Source organism: Lupinus angustifolius, chromosome LG10 (assembly GCF_001865875.1).
Source record: "Lupinus angustifolius cultivar Tanjil chromosome LG10, LupAngTanjil_v1.0, whole genome shotgun sequence".
NCBI lineage: Eukaryota > Viridiplantae > Streptophyta > Magnoliopsida > Fabales > Fabaceae > Lupinus > Lupinus angustifolius.
Window position 1 is genome coordinate 359,695 of NC_032018.1, and position 17,089 is coordinate 376,783.

General features: G+C 32.8%; 2 protein-coding genes across 3 annotated transcripts; both read right to left on the minus strand.

Annotated features, from left to right (window-relative positions):
- LOC109358240 (F-box only protein 13-like) lies at positions 138–2,302 on the minus strand. Of its 2 annotated transcripts, none has more exons than XM_019602355.1 (2): positions 2,103–2,302; positions 138–1,557 (listed from the first exon to the last, which is right to left on the minus strand). In XM_019602355.1, exon 2 carries the CDS (start codon positions 1,531–1,533, stop codon positions 310–312), a length of 1,224 nt encoding a protein of 407 aa, XP_019457900.1. In that variant the 5' UTR covers positions 1,534–1,557; positions 2,103–2,302; the 3' UTR covers positions 138–309. The 2 variants fall into 2 exon arrangements, with proteins under 2 accessions (XP_019457900.1, XP_019457899.1); XM_019602354.1 differs by having other exon boundaries at positions 138–1,566.
- Positions 3,215–10,316, minus strand: LOC109358236 (ubiquitin carboxyl-terminal hydrolase 18-like). Its single transcript, XM_019602347.1, has 11 exons — positions 9,820–10,316; positions 9,469–9,646; positions 8,882–8,970; positions 8,689–8,774; positions 8,439–8,601; positions 8,183–8,306; positions 6,807–6,964; positions 5,811–5,895; positions 5,350–5,562; positions 5,181–5,242; positions 3,215–4,136 (listed from the first exon to the last, which is right to left on the minus strand). Exons 1-11 carry the CDS (start codon positions 10,083–10,085, stop codon positions 3,518–3,520), a joined length of 2,043 nt encoding a protein of 680 aa, XP_019457892.1. The 5' UTR covers positions 10,086–10,316; the 3' UTR covers positions 3,215–3,517.

Sequence of the window (17,089 nt, forward strand, 5' to 3'; positions counted from 1 at the left end):
ATCTTCAAGAAATGCTAATTTCCAAGACAATTAATCTTGGAAGGTAGTTGAAGGCAAAGTAATAATCCAAAAACAAATTGAGATAAATGGTACATAAATAGAAAATTTCCTCTAACAATATTGCTCATTACTAGATAGCAATCAACCACTTGATTAACTTCACTTTCTATCTTCATACCAATCCTAACTAATCATTTTGCTTGAAAATTTCAAGTACAAATCAAAATAAAATTTGAACTAATAGTACACAGAAAAATTAAATAAAGGATAGTAACCAAAATTAAGATACTAGGCTGGAGCATTCTGTTGTCATACAGAAGCCTCTATCCGAGGTTCAAACGAGAACGCAGACATGAACTCTACGACTTCACCGCTTACGAAACATTTTGGCAATTCAGTCCACTTGTTGGTCACCAAATCACACAGAATATAAGAACATAGCTCAGGCGAGTTCAAGCATATAAATATCCGATCACCAGCACCGACACAGTTAACATCTGCCTTCTTTCCATACCACTCATGAGACTTTGCTGCAGGCATTGCCGCGATCTGTTGCCAGCATCTGTTCACCTCATCATATTTCCACACCCTCAGACTCGCACTTTCTAGGAATTCTGATAACAAAACAACTACCATCTCGCCATCACACTCTGCAACATCAATAGAGTACTCGCTGAAAACAGGCAACAACCTTGGGAACTCCAAGAAGCACTTGGATGTCAAATTGCAAGCTACGACCGTCCCTGAGGAGCTAAGAAAATACACTATTTCCTGACCGTCTTTGTTAGTAATAACTGACGAATATTGCTTCGATGGGCTTCTCTGCATGTTACTTGCCACCACATTTCCAGCCTTACTAAGGAAGTATACAACATCATCGTTATCAGTTGAATCACAATCCATGGAATTATCATCATCCTTACTCTGCAGGGCAGTGTCATGTTCCCAACGGCCAGAGCTTGAGTTGTAAACTTTAAAGAAAAGATTTGGATGTTCACCAAAGACTAATACAATCTTGTAGGAGATTTGGTCTACGGAAGTTGTACTCATCACAATGGCATAGATAGATAGATTCTCCAGGGTAAAATGCAATGGAGGGAGTTCATTACAAGATCCAGTAACAGGATTGCATACGATGAAGTTCCCTGACCAGTTGCGGTAGCAAACCAGGCCACCAGAGGCTGCAACTGGCATGCAACCTCGGTTAGAATCTTGGTGAAGAAGACGTGGATGATTGAGCCTTTTCCATCTGTTTTCAGCATAGTCAAAGATAAAAGATAGGTTGAGGCTGGGAGCCACCATCAAAAACCAAGGATCGCGGGAAGGAATGTGCGAGCATGCACGCTTGAAACTTGCAGAAGCAGCAGCTGATTTCCATCTTTTGCACACAGAAGTTAGGCAGAAGAATGTGGAAGTCGGCAGCCACGAAAGAACCCTTTCAAACAGATCTTCATTGAGGTCATCAAGAGAAAAGCTGTTGTGGAGTTCCCGGTCTCCATTTTCTGGGGACTCCCTCTTCAAACTATGTCCCATTGACCAGAAACTTTGATAAAACAACTGCATAAACTAAGGGACTAAGTTGTTAATAATGAAATCAAAATTTCCCTTACTTAAGCCTATACCATAAGCCAATTGAAGTGATTTAAGACTTGTAAATATATCAGGAAAAGATAGTCATGTTAACTAATAATCTAAAAAATTAAGTGAATGCAAAAGATCAAAACATTCCCCTTATTCCCCAACCCCGTCTAGATTTGAAGCAAAAAATGCAGTCCTTTTGAATTTTGATCAACCAATTACAGCATCAAACTAGAGAAATGTGAAAGAAAGAACCCCTTTAGAACTTTATAGCTTAACAATTTAGAAGCAACCATTAAGCTTAAACCTTAAAATGAAAAGGCAACACCTTTAGCCAGAAACCCTCCCACCAAGACTCAATGGAAAAAAAATGCTAAGATTTGCACATAGTAAAAACAATGACTCAAGACACACTCATTTAAAGGGTCAATAACATATGAAAAAATTGCAAGCAAGAGGAGATGATGATTATGATGATGATGAATACACAATAATGATAAAAAAATAAAAGGAAAGAAATGTACCTGATAGAAGTGAAAGTGGTGCTTTGTAGAAGAGATGGAATAGATAATAATAGAGTTGAGTTGAGGGTTGGATTGTGTAATAAAATGGGTGTTGGAGAGTAACAAGAAATCACAAAAAGGGAAAGAGAAATGAAGCAGTAAGAAGTGAGGTAGGAAGGTTCCTAAAGGAACTCTTTTTGTTGGAGTTGAAAGATTAACACTTTAACACTGTCATGTGACAAAACCACACATATACACACGGCTGGTTTGCTTAATATCAAATCTACATAACCAACAACTCGTTGATCTAGTATTGCAAGACCCCCAATAGATCCCCAAAATCATGTTTTCGATTCTCGAAAATGACACTATATTTTAAGAATCATATATTAAAGTTTTATGTTTGAGGAACATTTTAGCACATGATTAATCTATAATCAGAACTTCTCCATCCCTATAACTAGGTCTACCAATTTAGTGCCTTATACATTATTGAATTAGAGAAATGGGTGTTAACATAGATTTGGCTTTGGATTGGGGTTGAAAAATGGAAAATGAAAACAGTGGATACATGCAATATGTTTAATCATATCTCTCATGCTATATAAAAGAAAGAGAAAGGACCAATGAGTCTAAAACTGGAACACCAATGTATGTCAATTGTCAAAGAAGAAAACCCTATATTTCTGGTCCTTTTCTTAAGGAATATTTCTCTATTATGAATCATAGAGTCAATGCTCAAAGCCCGGTTCACAAGGCAACTAGTTATTTTTGTTTAAACAAACGAATAAATTACAACAGCTAAGTTTTTTTAAATAACTTTTAACTATTCTCTTTGACGATATATTATTTGAAGATTTTTAAATATGTTCTTAAAATTGAAAAATTGGTAACTAGGTCCCTGAACTACAGAATTATTTGTAAATAGGTCTTGAAATTTTTAAAGTTAGTCATTGCATCCATGAGCTTTAAAATCACTTGTAACTAAAATTTCAAAATTGACTTCTTGTTCCTACACTGGGTTTTGAGAAACTCAAGATCTTATTGTTTTTTATAAAATAATTACAGTTTTAAAAATATACTGAACAAAAAATCTTCACTTAAGATTTAAGATAACACAAAATACAATAAACCCATATAATTCACACAATAATAAGAATAACAAAACAGGCAATTAATGCTGCAAATTAATTTTCATAGTTTGAAAACATTTTTCCAAAGCACTAATAATCCAAGGTTCCTGAAATTAAAGAAACCCCAGACAAAAAATTTCCCAACTCATGACATCTCTTTGATGATGGGATAATAAAATGATATGAAGAAATAAAGAAAACAGTTGCATCTACATCATTGTCCAGTCCCTCATATTTCCACTTTCTTAATTCCATTTCCCTACTAAAAGAAAAACACCTGAAAATAATGTACCAGCATCATCTTCAAACAGCAGATTTGTTTGCACTGACATACCCATTGCCATAATATGTGCTATCTTTAGAGGTTAACAACTTGCATTTAGACACATCCACATGTTCTGCATCACCCTTTTTTGGACAATCTGCTGAAACAGAAGAATGCTTATCAAAGCAAGAATTGTCATTTGGAAAACCCGGAGAAGGAGCAGAGATAGCAATATCATGCTGCTCTTCCATACCGCCTGAAGTTTCTTTAGGAGACATGCTCATATCTACATCCATAAAATCTTTGACAGCTTGAGAAATAGGTATGGAAGATGATTCAACAGCACTGCAGGAAATCTCATTTGCAGCATTAGTCAACTTATCGTCAATCATGTCAACATCATCAGAATCCTCGCATTTGGCATCAAAGTCGATTACAGTGGATGATGGCTGGTATTCATGGCCAGAAACCTTCAACTCTGGACTAACATCAGATTGCAAAACACCACCCTCTCTACTGCAAGTCACAGACTCCACGTTTGAGACACATTCTTGTTTGGTAGGATCAAGCTTCACTTCCACTTTTACTGTTTGCATTTCCGCTATCCTTGAAGGTTGAATAGTTTGAATGTGAAGGCTTGACAGTCGGGGAGTACACCTGTCCAAAAGATCAAATCAAACAATAATTGCTACCTCAATCAGAAAATAATTGACACAAATGCACATATCAGAATAGAAAACTAAACACCCAACTTAAATTATCTAAGCAAGCAAACTAGTTATGACAGAATACACATTGCCAAGGCATAAGGTTCCCCAACTTTACCAAAGAAAAAGGCGAAGACAGGCTGCAATGAAAGATGAAGTCTAACAAGCAAACAAGACTAGAATTTAAAGTTCTCTTGGAGATGCATACAAAAAGGTTGAGCCAGGGTCCTAACAGTTGACAGTTGAGACCATATAATCAAGGCCATGTTAGTCATAGAAAAGGTAACAAGCAAAGACACTCCTATCTGCACTCAGACCATGTTAATAGAAAATTAGGTTTGCATTAACTAAAATGAGACTTTCTAACACCGCAATTTTTTTCTCCATCAAAAAATTCAAGTCCAGGACCAACTCAAAAATATATATCAGCATAAGGAATACCTAAACTGTCAAACAAAAAGATAGTGTTCAACATTATTTTAGCCTAAACAGATAGGGCGGCCAATGCACGAGACTCTCACCTAGTGCGATTTGGTTTGGGGAGGGTACATGTATGCAACATTTACCCCCATAAACGAAAAGACTGTAGGATTTGAACATGTGACCTCATGGTCACTAAGCAACAACCTTACCGTTGCGATGAGGCTCACCCTCTATTTCAGCCTAAACAGATGGAAAAATGGTCGACCCAATGCAGGAGGCTCTCACCTAGTGAGGTCTGGGAGGGTAGATGTAAGCAACCTTACCTTCGCAAGCGAAGAGATTGTTTCTAGGATTTGAACACATGACATTCAAGTCACAAGTTAAGCAACCTTATCATCGCTACAATGCACACCCTCGTTTTCAGCCTAAACAGATATTCTATGAAAATTCCAAATCACATCTGACAAAACCAGATTAGCCTAAGTTTAAAAGGCATCATCATTCAGGCCCAAGCAGTGAAGAGAGATAGAGAGAGAACATTAGCCTCTTCAAAACATGATCAAAAGAATACCTGCTATACAACAGCATATATGCTCCCTCGGAAAGTACCTCCTCCAATTTCACACTTGTAACCTGAGAAATGAAATGCAACCCAAATGAGAATACAATCATGTTGTATAGAGCACTCGGTGAGAGAAAAAAATATATGACAAGTTGCATTGAGAGACAAAGAAATATACCTTCCAGTCATCAACCATGTACCAGTTTCCTTGGAAATCCTTTATGTAGCAAATGTAATGACCAAAAAATGAGGCATTTAGCATATCAATATGGACTACAACAGCATATAGCTTATAGATATCAGATCCATCTCCAGCATCACTCATGTAAGGGCTAAGATTTAAAGTCTCGGGGAAGGCTACTCTCTTGTTGAGTTTTCCAAACCTCCCACTCTGCATGTATACAACAGCCCCGAAAATCATGAGAAATTTTGACATTAAAGTTTAAAGCATACAAGCCTTTTTAGATACTAGTTGGGGGGGATTAATGCACTCAAGGTATAGTGTAGAATCATGCTAAATTGACGTCCAGACAACAATTCACATCACATGAAGCACACTTTTGGATCAGAAAACAGTAGAAATAATACAACTGATATCTAAACAACTTAGCAAGACAGTCTGGATTAAATTACTCATACCTGAAATCTCTTTAAGGCAATTGTAAGAATATTTGGAGCACGTTTCACAGTCAAACGTTTCCATGCCTTGACATAGTCCTTGCACCTGCAAACAGCAGCAAAACTTGTTTAAGACAAGGTCTGTCTAACAGCAAAGTACATAATCAAAAGCAAATGTTTGAATTCTATTTCATAGCCACCATACAAAGCTCCTCGTTCAATAAGCATTTTTGTATAACTATAGGTTATACCAAGGTTCTGGATGTATTTACATACCCGTGAGCTAATATCACAAAGCATGCTTTTTTTGGAAATACTATAGTACAGGCGGAAGAGTTGAGAGAGGGGATGAATGGTAAACTATAGCTACAGAGAAAAACTTCGAAGGACATAGTTCCCAATTTAATAGAAGTAACATGTATCATATGGAGTAAGTTAAGCATCATGCACAGTTTAGGTTCCTTCGATTTCATAACAGTTGCAGAATAGAAGAGGTAAACATAGAATTCAAGCTGGGAGGATAAAATGGAGAAATGTTTCAAATGCTATTTGTAATCAAAAGGAGCTTCTTAGCACAACTATAAGACATGATGCTTTATGATATCCAATGTTGTGTGGTAAAGAGACAACACGAAACAAGATAAGATTAGAAATGCATGCATTAGAGAGAAAGTCAAATTAGCCCCACTGCAGTACTGCACGAATCACACTGAAGGTAGTTACCAATATAAGCCCAAGTGGAGCATGATAGTTGGGGGTAGAAGGAGATTAAGAAAAACTCTGGAAGAAACAGTTAAAGAGGACTTAGATTTAAATGACCTTCCAAAAGACTTGGTTTATGGCAAACACAATAGCAGTATAGCACCATCAAAAACTAAAGAGCTACAACAATGTATCGACCTAATCATCATGATTTGACAAGGTACTTTAGACATTCCACCACCTTATAAATTATTTAACAGCGATAATAAACATCATTAAGGTACTAGTATCTTTCAATAGGAAGGACAACCTTACCCGTCACATTTATACATATTTTCCCCATGAAGCCACTCCTTGGCAGTAAACTGGTCTAGGCATTCCTCCAAGGAGGCAGCATCTCCATGGATTTCAACAGTCAAGTCCATCATGCTTTCATACTGGCTTGACGTCTGGTCACATTTAGTGCATATCACCTATTTAGTTTCACAGGAGAAAATATTAAAAAGATTGCGACAAACAAACCACAATTCATGTCAGCACAAAACAACCCAAAAGGTGGAAAATGCCGATAAAAATCAAAGAATCGAGATTTATATCCATGTCAGCACCAAAACATCACAGAAGGTGGAAACTATGAAGATTTATATCCAATAAGCATGACTGAACTGTAACTAGCTTGGAATGCTCAAGGCAAATCACATGTCAGCTTTAATCTTATTCATAATTACAATTCAGCCAAAAAGCAGAGTATCATTATATTCGATCATCATAAACTGAACTGAGTACCTTTAAACTCCTTCATAAAACGTGTCATAAATGCACTCCCCAGTCCCCACTATACCCAAAAGTTTTCTTCCATTAAATTAGCTCATAGTTTATCTTTTTAACTCATGGAAGGACTATATAAACAACGTTTGTACCCATCTGAAGAGGACAAGAAATTCAAAACTACAGAGAGTCAGAGACTATGCGCCCTGATTGGTTCTGTTTTTGCTTTATTGTTTTTCAAATGCAAAACAAAATTCAATAACAGTTTTGGATAGTTCATTTTTTCTTGTTTTATAGTGAGTTTGTGATAATTACAAAATTCCTATTCTTTAGGGTGTTTTGTCATCTTTAATTGTTCCAAATCAAAAATAATAATAATAACTCTTTGAAATGATCCTGTTTTCTTGTTTTTAGATAGGTATCTTGTCCTGTGGTTTTTAGAAACCAGAAACATTCATTCAAACAGTTTTTATTTTATACTAGCATGTCATCCCTTGCTATGCAAGGGGTTTAGGAATTTTTTTTAAACAAAATACACTACTATAAAAACTTAAGTAAAGGTAATTTAAATAATAAACAATAAGTTTGTTTTTCTTTCAAAAAATCAAAAGCTTATTTTAGTGCATGATTAAAATTTGGAAATATTAGGAGTATAACAATTTAAAAGGGAATGTCATTGGGAATATACAAGTTTCAAAGAAAGCATTTGGAACAAAATAAGAACACTGTAGGTAGCAAAGATTGAGGAATTCCAAAAAAATCATGTAACAGATTTAAATGTTGCCAAATGTCAAAACATAGGTCCAAATGATGAGGTCAAACTTCCACGGGACTAATTCAACGAGACACATCCTTTCATATATAACAGATAGGCTTCCATTCTAACGAGAAAACGTTAATTTCAGTACGATTAGTAATCTAACCTCAGATTGAAGACAGCCACCGAATATGTGTTGAATAAGGGTTGTCTCCTGAAGGGTAGAAGGGACAGATTTCTCACCACCAAATTCATCCAGGCAAACAGATTGCATAGTATCAATGGAAAACCTATAGGAAAAAAGTATTGACAAAAATATCTTATATATAACCAAATAATTATCAGATAGACTACCTTCTAAAGCAATCAATGTAGAATTCATTATGAAAGGTGAAACGGCAATGTTGTTAGAGAATATAAACCTCATGAACTCATGAGCATCCTCTTGTCTTCCATGGCCAAGAGTACCGCCAATATTCGACAAACGAGAGAGAATGTTCATGGGAGAAAACGAGTGGTAACTTAGCCTTGTTCTTTCAACATGGATTTCAAATTCACATAGAAAGCACCAATCATTGCAACTACCTGAAAGAAAGGCCACGACTAACAAACATAAGCATGAAGCATAATTGACATCCAGCAAAAACCAAAAGCTTTGAGTTACGACATTACATTCTCTGCGGTGGCCTTTTTCCAACAAGTATGCAACAAGTGGCCTTGTGAATGAGAGGCACTGAAGAACCACATTCGCAAAGCAACTACAGAGATTGGCAGCAAATGTAAATTTCTCACATAATCCTCTAATTGCAATTTATCAACAATAGCATAATAATAAAGCTAAAGCACAGTTCAAAAATTGGCAAACCTGTTTCCACAGTTCAGGAGTCCACAAGGAGGAGGTCCTGGCTTGTCCCAGTTAAAAAATTTCATAAATTCATCATAAGGAAAAAGAACCTGAAAATGCAAACGTATATATAGGCGTTCAACAAATAGAATATATAAATACATCCAACCTCCTGTACTTATAATCATCATAGTGATAAAAACATGTTATAATTTACTAGCCTATTAACTGGGAGGTGTTTCCTAGGTTCCATGTTCCCGTGATAGAGTTGGTTACAAGGCATAGTAACCAGCTCTACGAGTAGGCTAGGTGCAGTGAAATTGTACTAATTCTAACAGGAAACCTGACAGCAGTAGCTTAAGGTTTTGCAAATTGAAAATCTTAATCTTTTGTAGTTACTATGGATAAGTAATTAATTAATATGACAAATTGTGCAAAATATTCCAAATGTATTTTTTATTTTTCTAATGCTGCTATGCTTTCTAGCATCTGTTGCTTCAAGGCTTGAAACTCCTTGTACCTCAAGGATGTTTTTTTGCCTTTAACTACTACCTGGTGTAAGCAAAGAGTAAATGTAAATTTGCAATAATCCTATAAAAGAAACTTACATCTTTAAGCTGCTTAATTGGCCTGGAAGTTCCACTTCCTTTACTAGGTATCAGTACAATTGGAGGCTTTTTATCCCCGACTGCCAAAGCCTCACACTTATCCGCCTCGTTTTGATCCGAAACCTTGCAACTCGTCTGATGCCCGGATCTCCAATCCAAATGTTGACATTCTTGTGAGCTGAAAAATTAACACACACACATACACACAAATGCAAACTGAATCCAGTTCCCCTTTTCCTAGTTAAAAAAACAAACAAAACCACTAATACCATCACATTATAAATCAAAAACACAATATTAAACAAAATACAAGAATGGAGAGAGAAAGAAAAGGGTTTAGTTGACAGTTACCAATATCGCACAGCTTTGCAGCGCGAACATTTCTTAGAACCTTTCTTCCCACATACGGCACAAGAAGCATCCTCCACGGTGGCGAGAACACCTGGCATTGATGTTGAATTGACAGAATTGTCCCCTTCGAAAGTGGCGTGAGCCTCAAAGTACTTCAATGCTGTTTTTCTCACCAATGTGTGCAATCCAATTATCACAACCAACACTGATAATATCAATTTCAGGAACCAGTTCAGATCCCACGATATTCCACCACCGACAAGCATCTAAGTCGTCAATAAATGATATACCTGAGATTTTAGGGTTTTTCATTGAGTTCATATATACAAATATTAATACTAATACTGTTACATAACTCAATGCTCAAAATTAGGGTTTTCTTATCTTCAATCCAATCCAATTCAATCCAATCCAATCTCAATAACTAACTCTCTTCCTTCTCTCTCGCTTTCTGTTTATTTCTTGTTGTGTATCTTCTTCTCTTGTGTGTTCTATACTACATATGATAATAAATAATTATATATAGAATCTTAGTTTATTTCCATATATGTCCTTCTTAATATTTTATCCAAATCAAACAAAGAAAAATTATACAAACATCAATTACTTAAATTCTACTAAGTCTCATATTTAATTTTAATTAGTTTCTCAATCTGATCCATGTTAGATAAAGTTGGATACATTAAATTTCAAAAACTTGTTTGATTTGATTCTGTAATGTATTTTTATCAGTGTATATTGTATTTTCATCTATATCAGTCATGAATTATTCATACTTGTTTATATAGCAATTAAAACTCATAACACAAGATTGAGATAATAATTACCATATAGTATAATTCACAACATGGGTATGGTAGTAATTGAATAGTTTCTCGAGATTAGGTTGAAAGACTAATTACTAAGCTTACTTTTTAAGGTAAGTCAAATTATAAAAAGGAATGTTAACATGGTATGGTTTTAAATGATAATAAAGTGTGAATGTTGAACTATAACATACAATCTATTTTGTAAGACTCAAACATAATAATCACAATTAGTCAACTTTAAAACTCATTTACCTACACTAAAAATTACTTCCTCCATAAAAGTAAATGAAAAAATCAATATTACATATGAGATTCATCTTGACGAATTAATATATCAAACCCCTTCAACTTCATAAAATCTAACATAGAATTGTTATCTTTGCGATCTGATACATATTTGTTTTCTCTGTTTTTGTTTAGTCTCAACAACGGGAAAAAAAATTGACTTATTTGGATAGAGTGGAATGCAATTCAGTGTAAAGTGACACGATAGAAAAAACATACCTAGTAGAGTAAGAAGAAAAACGCATTTACAACAGCGGAGAGTATTTGAGCTGAGAAGCTGGCGGCGAAAGATAGCAAGTGTAAGTAGCTTTTATAGCTAGGTTAAGAAAGAACCTAATGTAATTACAAAATTGCCATTGTATTTTCACTTCTCGTGTTTTCGATTCCCAAAATTTCACCCGTAACGCTAAAACCAATGATTTTGCATTTTCAAATTGTTAATTTAGACATTTTTATTAAAATCCAACCAAACACAACTTAAATCTTATATCCTAATCTTTCATACGTCTGTTTTTTATCAAATACTCCTATTATCTTAAAGTCAAATTGGATTTGACCAATCTTAATCGGGACAAGACGAACTATTTAAGGGAGTTAAAAGCATTGTTAGTGCCCATTTTTTCATTACCAAGCCAAATATCACTTCAAGAGAACTAGTCTCTTTAGAAATTGGACTAACAAACATTTTTTTTTCAATCAATATTTATTTTTTATTTATATTAATTTAAGGTGATGATGAATTTCAAAGGTTGCTTGCTAGGTGAGATATAATGCAATAAATCACGTTTTTTATAAGTTAATTTAAAGATTTTATATTATATTTTTTATCTTTGATGACATATTTTATTTTCATTGACGTGAGATTTAATTTTATCTATTTTTGTCTGCATTTAAATTAACTAATTTACATGATATATTATGCTATATTTGTTTAATATGTTTTCTTGCATTGTTCGTGTTAGGAAATAAAATGAAATAAAAAATAGGAAGTATGATAAAAAATTTTTGCTCTTTGATACGAAAGAACGTGGAAAAAGTGTTAGAAAAATATAAGAAAAAAAGTATATTTTTTAAATACATATTAGCTCAAAAATTCATATCTTAATATCTTATATGACAATCATTTTCTTCTCATTTTCCTTCCATCTCACTAGGATCATCAATGCACTAGAAAAGGTTGCATTACATGAGCATGTGTTTTTTTATAGGTGACATATTCAATCCAATATAGTTGGACCAATTTTCAAGGTCCATTAACTTTGGCCCACATAGTAGAATTCAAGACTATTTCTCATTTCAAATATGCACTACTTTCCACCCAAAATTTTAATTTCGAACCATATAATTTGAAAAATCCCATAATGCTCTCTTTCTATTTTTACTATCTCTTCATATCTTCTGAATCTTATACTCTATTCTCACTAATATTTTATCTTCATCAAATCACAAACCACAAACTTTAAACCTCCCACACTAACAACATCTAACTACCCATAACAATAAACCTTTTTATTTCGAATGGGATAGTTGATTTTCAGGACAACATCTGTTGTCCAAAATATATTGTATCACTACATATATCACTAACATATGATTGATTTCTGACCGACCACAACTAATGTTATACCAATGACACAATTTATGAGACAGTAAATGTATACATTTATTTTCATCAATCACTTTTCACGTATAATTATCCAATGTTGTTGGAAGTGAAAACATATGCATACTAATCTGAGTTTGTTTGAATGTATATTTTTATACCTCGTTAAATTATACATTATGACAATTACATGGGAGAATGTTTAAACTTTTCTGACAAATGATTATTGCAATATTTTTTTACATAATTATGGGGTCCAACGAATTTTAATTCTAAATGGGGTCTATGACAATGCATTTATAATATTGTAACTTTTGATATCGGTTTGTTGGGAATTCATGCATGAAATTAGGAAAACTAAATATGAATAAAGAACAAACAAAAAATGAAGCACTTTAGGATGTGAGGGGTTTGTGGGGTTCGGGAAAGAATGAAATTATTAGGGATTTGTGGAGTTTGAGGAAGATTGAGAATATAAAGGCATTATGAGATATTTAGAAAATAATAGGGTTCAAAAATAAAAAGTTAGGTTCTAAAAGTGATTCTATTCTTAGTGTGAGCAATAAGATCAATATCAAGATTATTGGTTTTGGTGGCCCTATTTCCTTTAGGACACGTGTCTTCATACTTCCTAACTACCTTCTAGTGGCATGCAATTAAATTAAAGTCTCATTGAGAAGACTAGTATGATTTTAATGGAATGCCACCAAGGCATCATTTTTTAGGCGAAGATAGATCACTTATTCTGAATAGTGTCATTCTTTGTCTCAAACTAATTAGAATATTATTTTTTATTTTTAATTTTATTTATTTATTTATATGTCAATATGTAGTTGGTTTGAGATATGAAATCATTACATATATAAGATCTTTGTAGTCTTCAAAAAATAATATTGTTATCCCTGACCTAATAGTTGAGTATAAGAAGTTGTAAAAAGATATGTTAGTATTAGGAAATTAAATACATTACCTTTTACTTATTTCGATATATTACTTCCCAAAATTGTATTTATATTTTTGGGTTGTTGAGTTGGGGAAAACAAAACTCATAATTAAATAGATCACATTCATTTATTTGTATTTTATTTTTTGCATATCTTTTCTTAGTTTAACACCCACTACTCTCTATTGTTAAAACAACCAAAAACAACATTAGGGGACTATTAAATGAATCAAATTTGTTTTCTGTTTTAAATAGGTAGAATAGGAACGTGGAAAAAACCATGTATCTGGCTAAAGTGACCCATCAAGGTTAAAGTTTACACCTTATAATATCCACATATAAGGGTAACCTCATCTTTTTTTATTCTTACTATTAGTATAATAATCTTATTCATGTTTCATGTGAAGAAGTAGAGTAGAATCTTCATGACCCTTCTGACTAAAGTGATCCATCAAGGATTAATTATGCCAAACTCGATCGAGTTCTTAAAAAAAGTGAACAGAACTCCAAAATCTAACTAGTAGAATTTTATTATTTTTTATATATTTGACAACCGATACACATCTGTTATCCTACAAGTTATATCACCGCATGTGTTATGGTTTGTCAGGAAAATAATTAATTTTTAATATTTTAACTTAAATATATTTTTCAACCAACCATAGACTAGTCATACATACATTGATACAACTTATAGGACAATCCCTTAACAACTATAGATGTAGATCTTGCTGATCTATTGTTTGTGTTAGCAGGCAGAAGAGAGGGTAAGGTAAAGTTTAGGCAAGAAAATCAGGAATTGTGTTTTCCACTACATATCATGCCTAGTGTAATTTCTATCTAGCACATCCAACTTTTATTCTCAAGTTGATATATATATACTCCAAAACTTTTATGGTTGAGCTTTTCTCACATTAATAAGCAACTAACCAACAACAAATCCTCATAAGATTTCAATCTTTGTCAACTTAATTATTACTATCTGTTAATACCAGTGTGTCAAACATTATTATTAACATGACAAATAGAAATTTTATGGAATAGTGTGAAACCTGATCTGAACATTAAACTGAAAAATGTTTTATATTAGATTTTATTTGTTTAAATGATTAAATTGTTGAATTGAAGAAGATGATTTGGTATATAATTATTAATAATATATAAATATAAAATTTTATATATTAATAATAGGTATGATCATATCAAAGGCTGCATGCATGAAACTCCTACCATTAATATGAACTTTTGGTGATCTCAATTTTAAGGTTTTTATTTATTTATTGGTGTAGTGGTAAGATGAGAGATTACACTCACACCTAAGATCTAAGACTATATAGAATTATAGCCTAAAGTAAATGTATCACATTAACCGAAAAAGCTTAATTATATCATATCCGCTTATTAAGGATGTTGTCCGAAGTAATTACTCTAATTCCGGAGGTGTTTGATGTAAATTAGAAAATTACTACCACTAATTGTATTTATCATAAACCCCAAAAGAGGCATCACATCACTAATCATTCTTTTAGGTTATACTCTTCAATTGAAAATGTGTATCAACATCATGATAAATATAAAATCCGAATGCAGTCTTAAGCATTTTTAAGATTTGATTTTATAATAGATATAATGGGTCCTATTAAGTACAACTGATAGGGAATGTTTGAGTTAACCTTAGTCATTAAAAATATTTAAATTGTCTAGCTTCATTACTTAAATTACTAGACATGAATTATGAATACATGAATATATTTTTTCCATATATTATTAATATCATATACTAATATTCAGATAAAGTAGTTTATTAGTGATTCACTAATTATTTATTGTAATAAATATAATATATTTATCAATATAAATATTATTATTTACAACATATAACAAATAATTCAATAAGTAATCATATTATAAACATCTATGGTGTTCAAAGTTCTAACTGTTATTTTATAAAATGTGAAACTTTTCATATACAAATTGATTTGATACAATTTAACCGGATTTATTGGATATTGAATATAATTATCATATTCTATCAATATAATTCTCTCCTTTCCCTTTTCCCTTTAATATATTCATATAATCATATCACAATCTCGAGCAGATAAACATCTTAATACTTCATATACTTATGAAGTTTAACACAATAATGGGGAAACAAAATGAAAGAAAGGAATTTGTTCCAAGAGCATCTTCAATTATAGAACGTGAGAGAATTGTGGACCTTATTATTCCACCTTATATATCTTTACTCCAACCCTAAGCAACTCTAATCTTACACCTCTTAATATTTTTGTCAAATAAGTCCCATGTTTTTTATATTTCATTCTTAAAATATTAAATCATTGATATATCTATTTTAAAATAATAAATACATGGATACAAGTTAACTCTTACGCTAATCTTGTTATTGAAATAACTTTTATTAGAAGAAATAGAAAACCAAGAAGAATCAGGTATGAGAGGAGTAACTACACAATCTCATATAGATCATTAATTATTAGGACCCCTAAAAAAATATTCATGCAACAATTGCTTAGTAAAACACCACAAAACACTAGATATATTTGTCATTTTTTTCTCTTTATGTTTTCATGTTACATAATTTTCATCCTAATATCATGCCACCTATTTTCCTTTATAGAAAGGAGGAGAAAAAAAACATTGCAACTTGGCTCATGGATTTTAATCATTCTACCCAGAAGGGATGACCAAATGTTAACTGGCATTTCAATTTTAGTATTTAAAGATGGAAAAGAAAGAAACACCATATAACTGAAAAAACCATATATTAATGCTATGTGTTACAAATGTCAGCGTGCCACATGGCAGTTGTTAATTGTTGGGGTACAAAGGAAAAAAAACAAGGATCACATATCCAAAAAAATTATGTCTTCATGTCCCAAGTCAATCACATTATAATAAGTAATCAAAAAAATGTTTTCTATTTTTATGACTTTTTTTTTAACTAGTTGACATTTTTTTGATAAGATTGATACACAATGGAACACCAAGTTTTAGGATAGATAATGTTTGTTGAAAGGCAAATAGGCAGAGTGTCACATGGGAATGGCTAATTTGACCCAACAGAGGGGAATATGGCTTAGTTGTTCATATGCATAAATAAATAGCACAATGTGTATTAGTGTTTCTTATATAATGTATATTGATTTATAACACACCCATGTCCCTCCAACTAATAATATTATTATTCTTTGACAAGGATGTGGATTTATTATTGGGGGAATTCTTTATGTTTTATGTCTCTCTGATTAATTAATTTACTCTTGCTTTTCGGAACCCATTAAAATAAATATATTCAAAGAAAGGTTTGTTTTACAATAAAACAACCACCACATCCTTGAACGCATAACATGATTAACAAGTGGACGATGTTGTATAATTTCCGGAAACTTTTGTTTTGAGTGGTACTCCACCATAGGCAGCATTTTAGACAATAACTTTCCATACAAATATAGATTATCTATCAACAAATGTTAGTTCAAGTGATACATATTTGATTCTCTTTAAGCAATGTTTTGTGTTAGAGTTTTGTGGATGAAAAAATAACCACTGAGAGAGTTAGCCCCACATACATGTAGATGTTCCCGGCTCGAACAAAATTGACTCAAA

Excerpts from the sequence above, each read along its gene's own strand:
- LOC109358240 (XM_019602354.1), bottom strand. The coding sequence starts at position 1,563 with ATGCAGTTGTTTTATCAAAGTTTCTGGTCAATGGGACATAGTTTGAAG.
- LOC109358236 (XM_019602347.1), bottom strand. The coding sequence starts at position 10,085 with ATGCTTGTCGGTGGTGGAATATCGTGGGATCTGAACTGGTTCCTGAAA. Across the intron at positions 8,971-9,468 it reads CAATTAAGCAGCTTAAAGAT|GTTCTTTTTCCTTATGATGA; the intron begins GTAAGTTTCTTT and ends TTGCATTTTCAG. Across the intron at positions 8,307-8,438 it reads GATGCTCATGAGTTCATGAG|GTTTTCCATTGATACTATGC; the intron begins GTTTATATTCTC and ends TTTTTCCTATAG.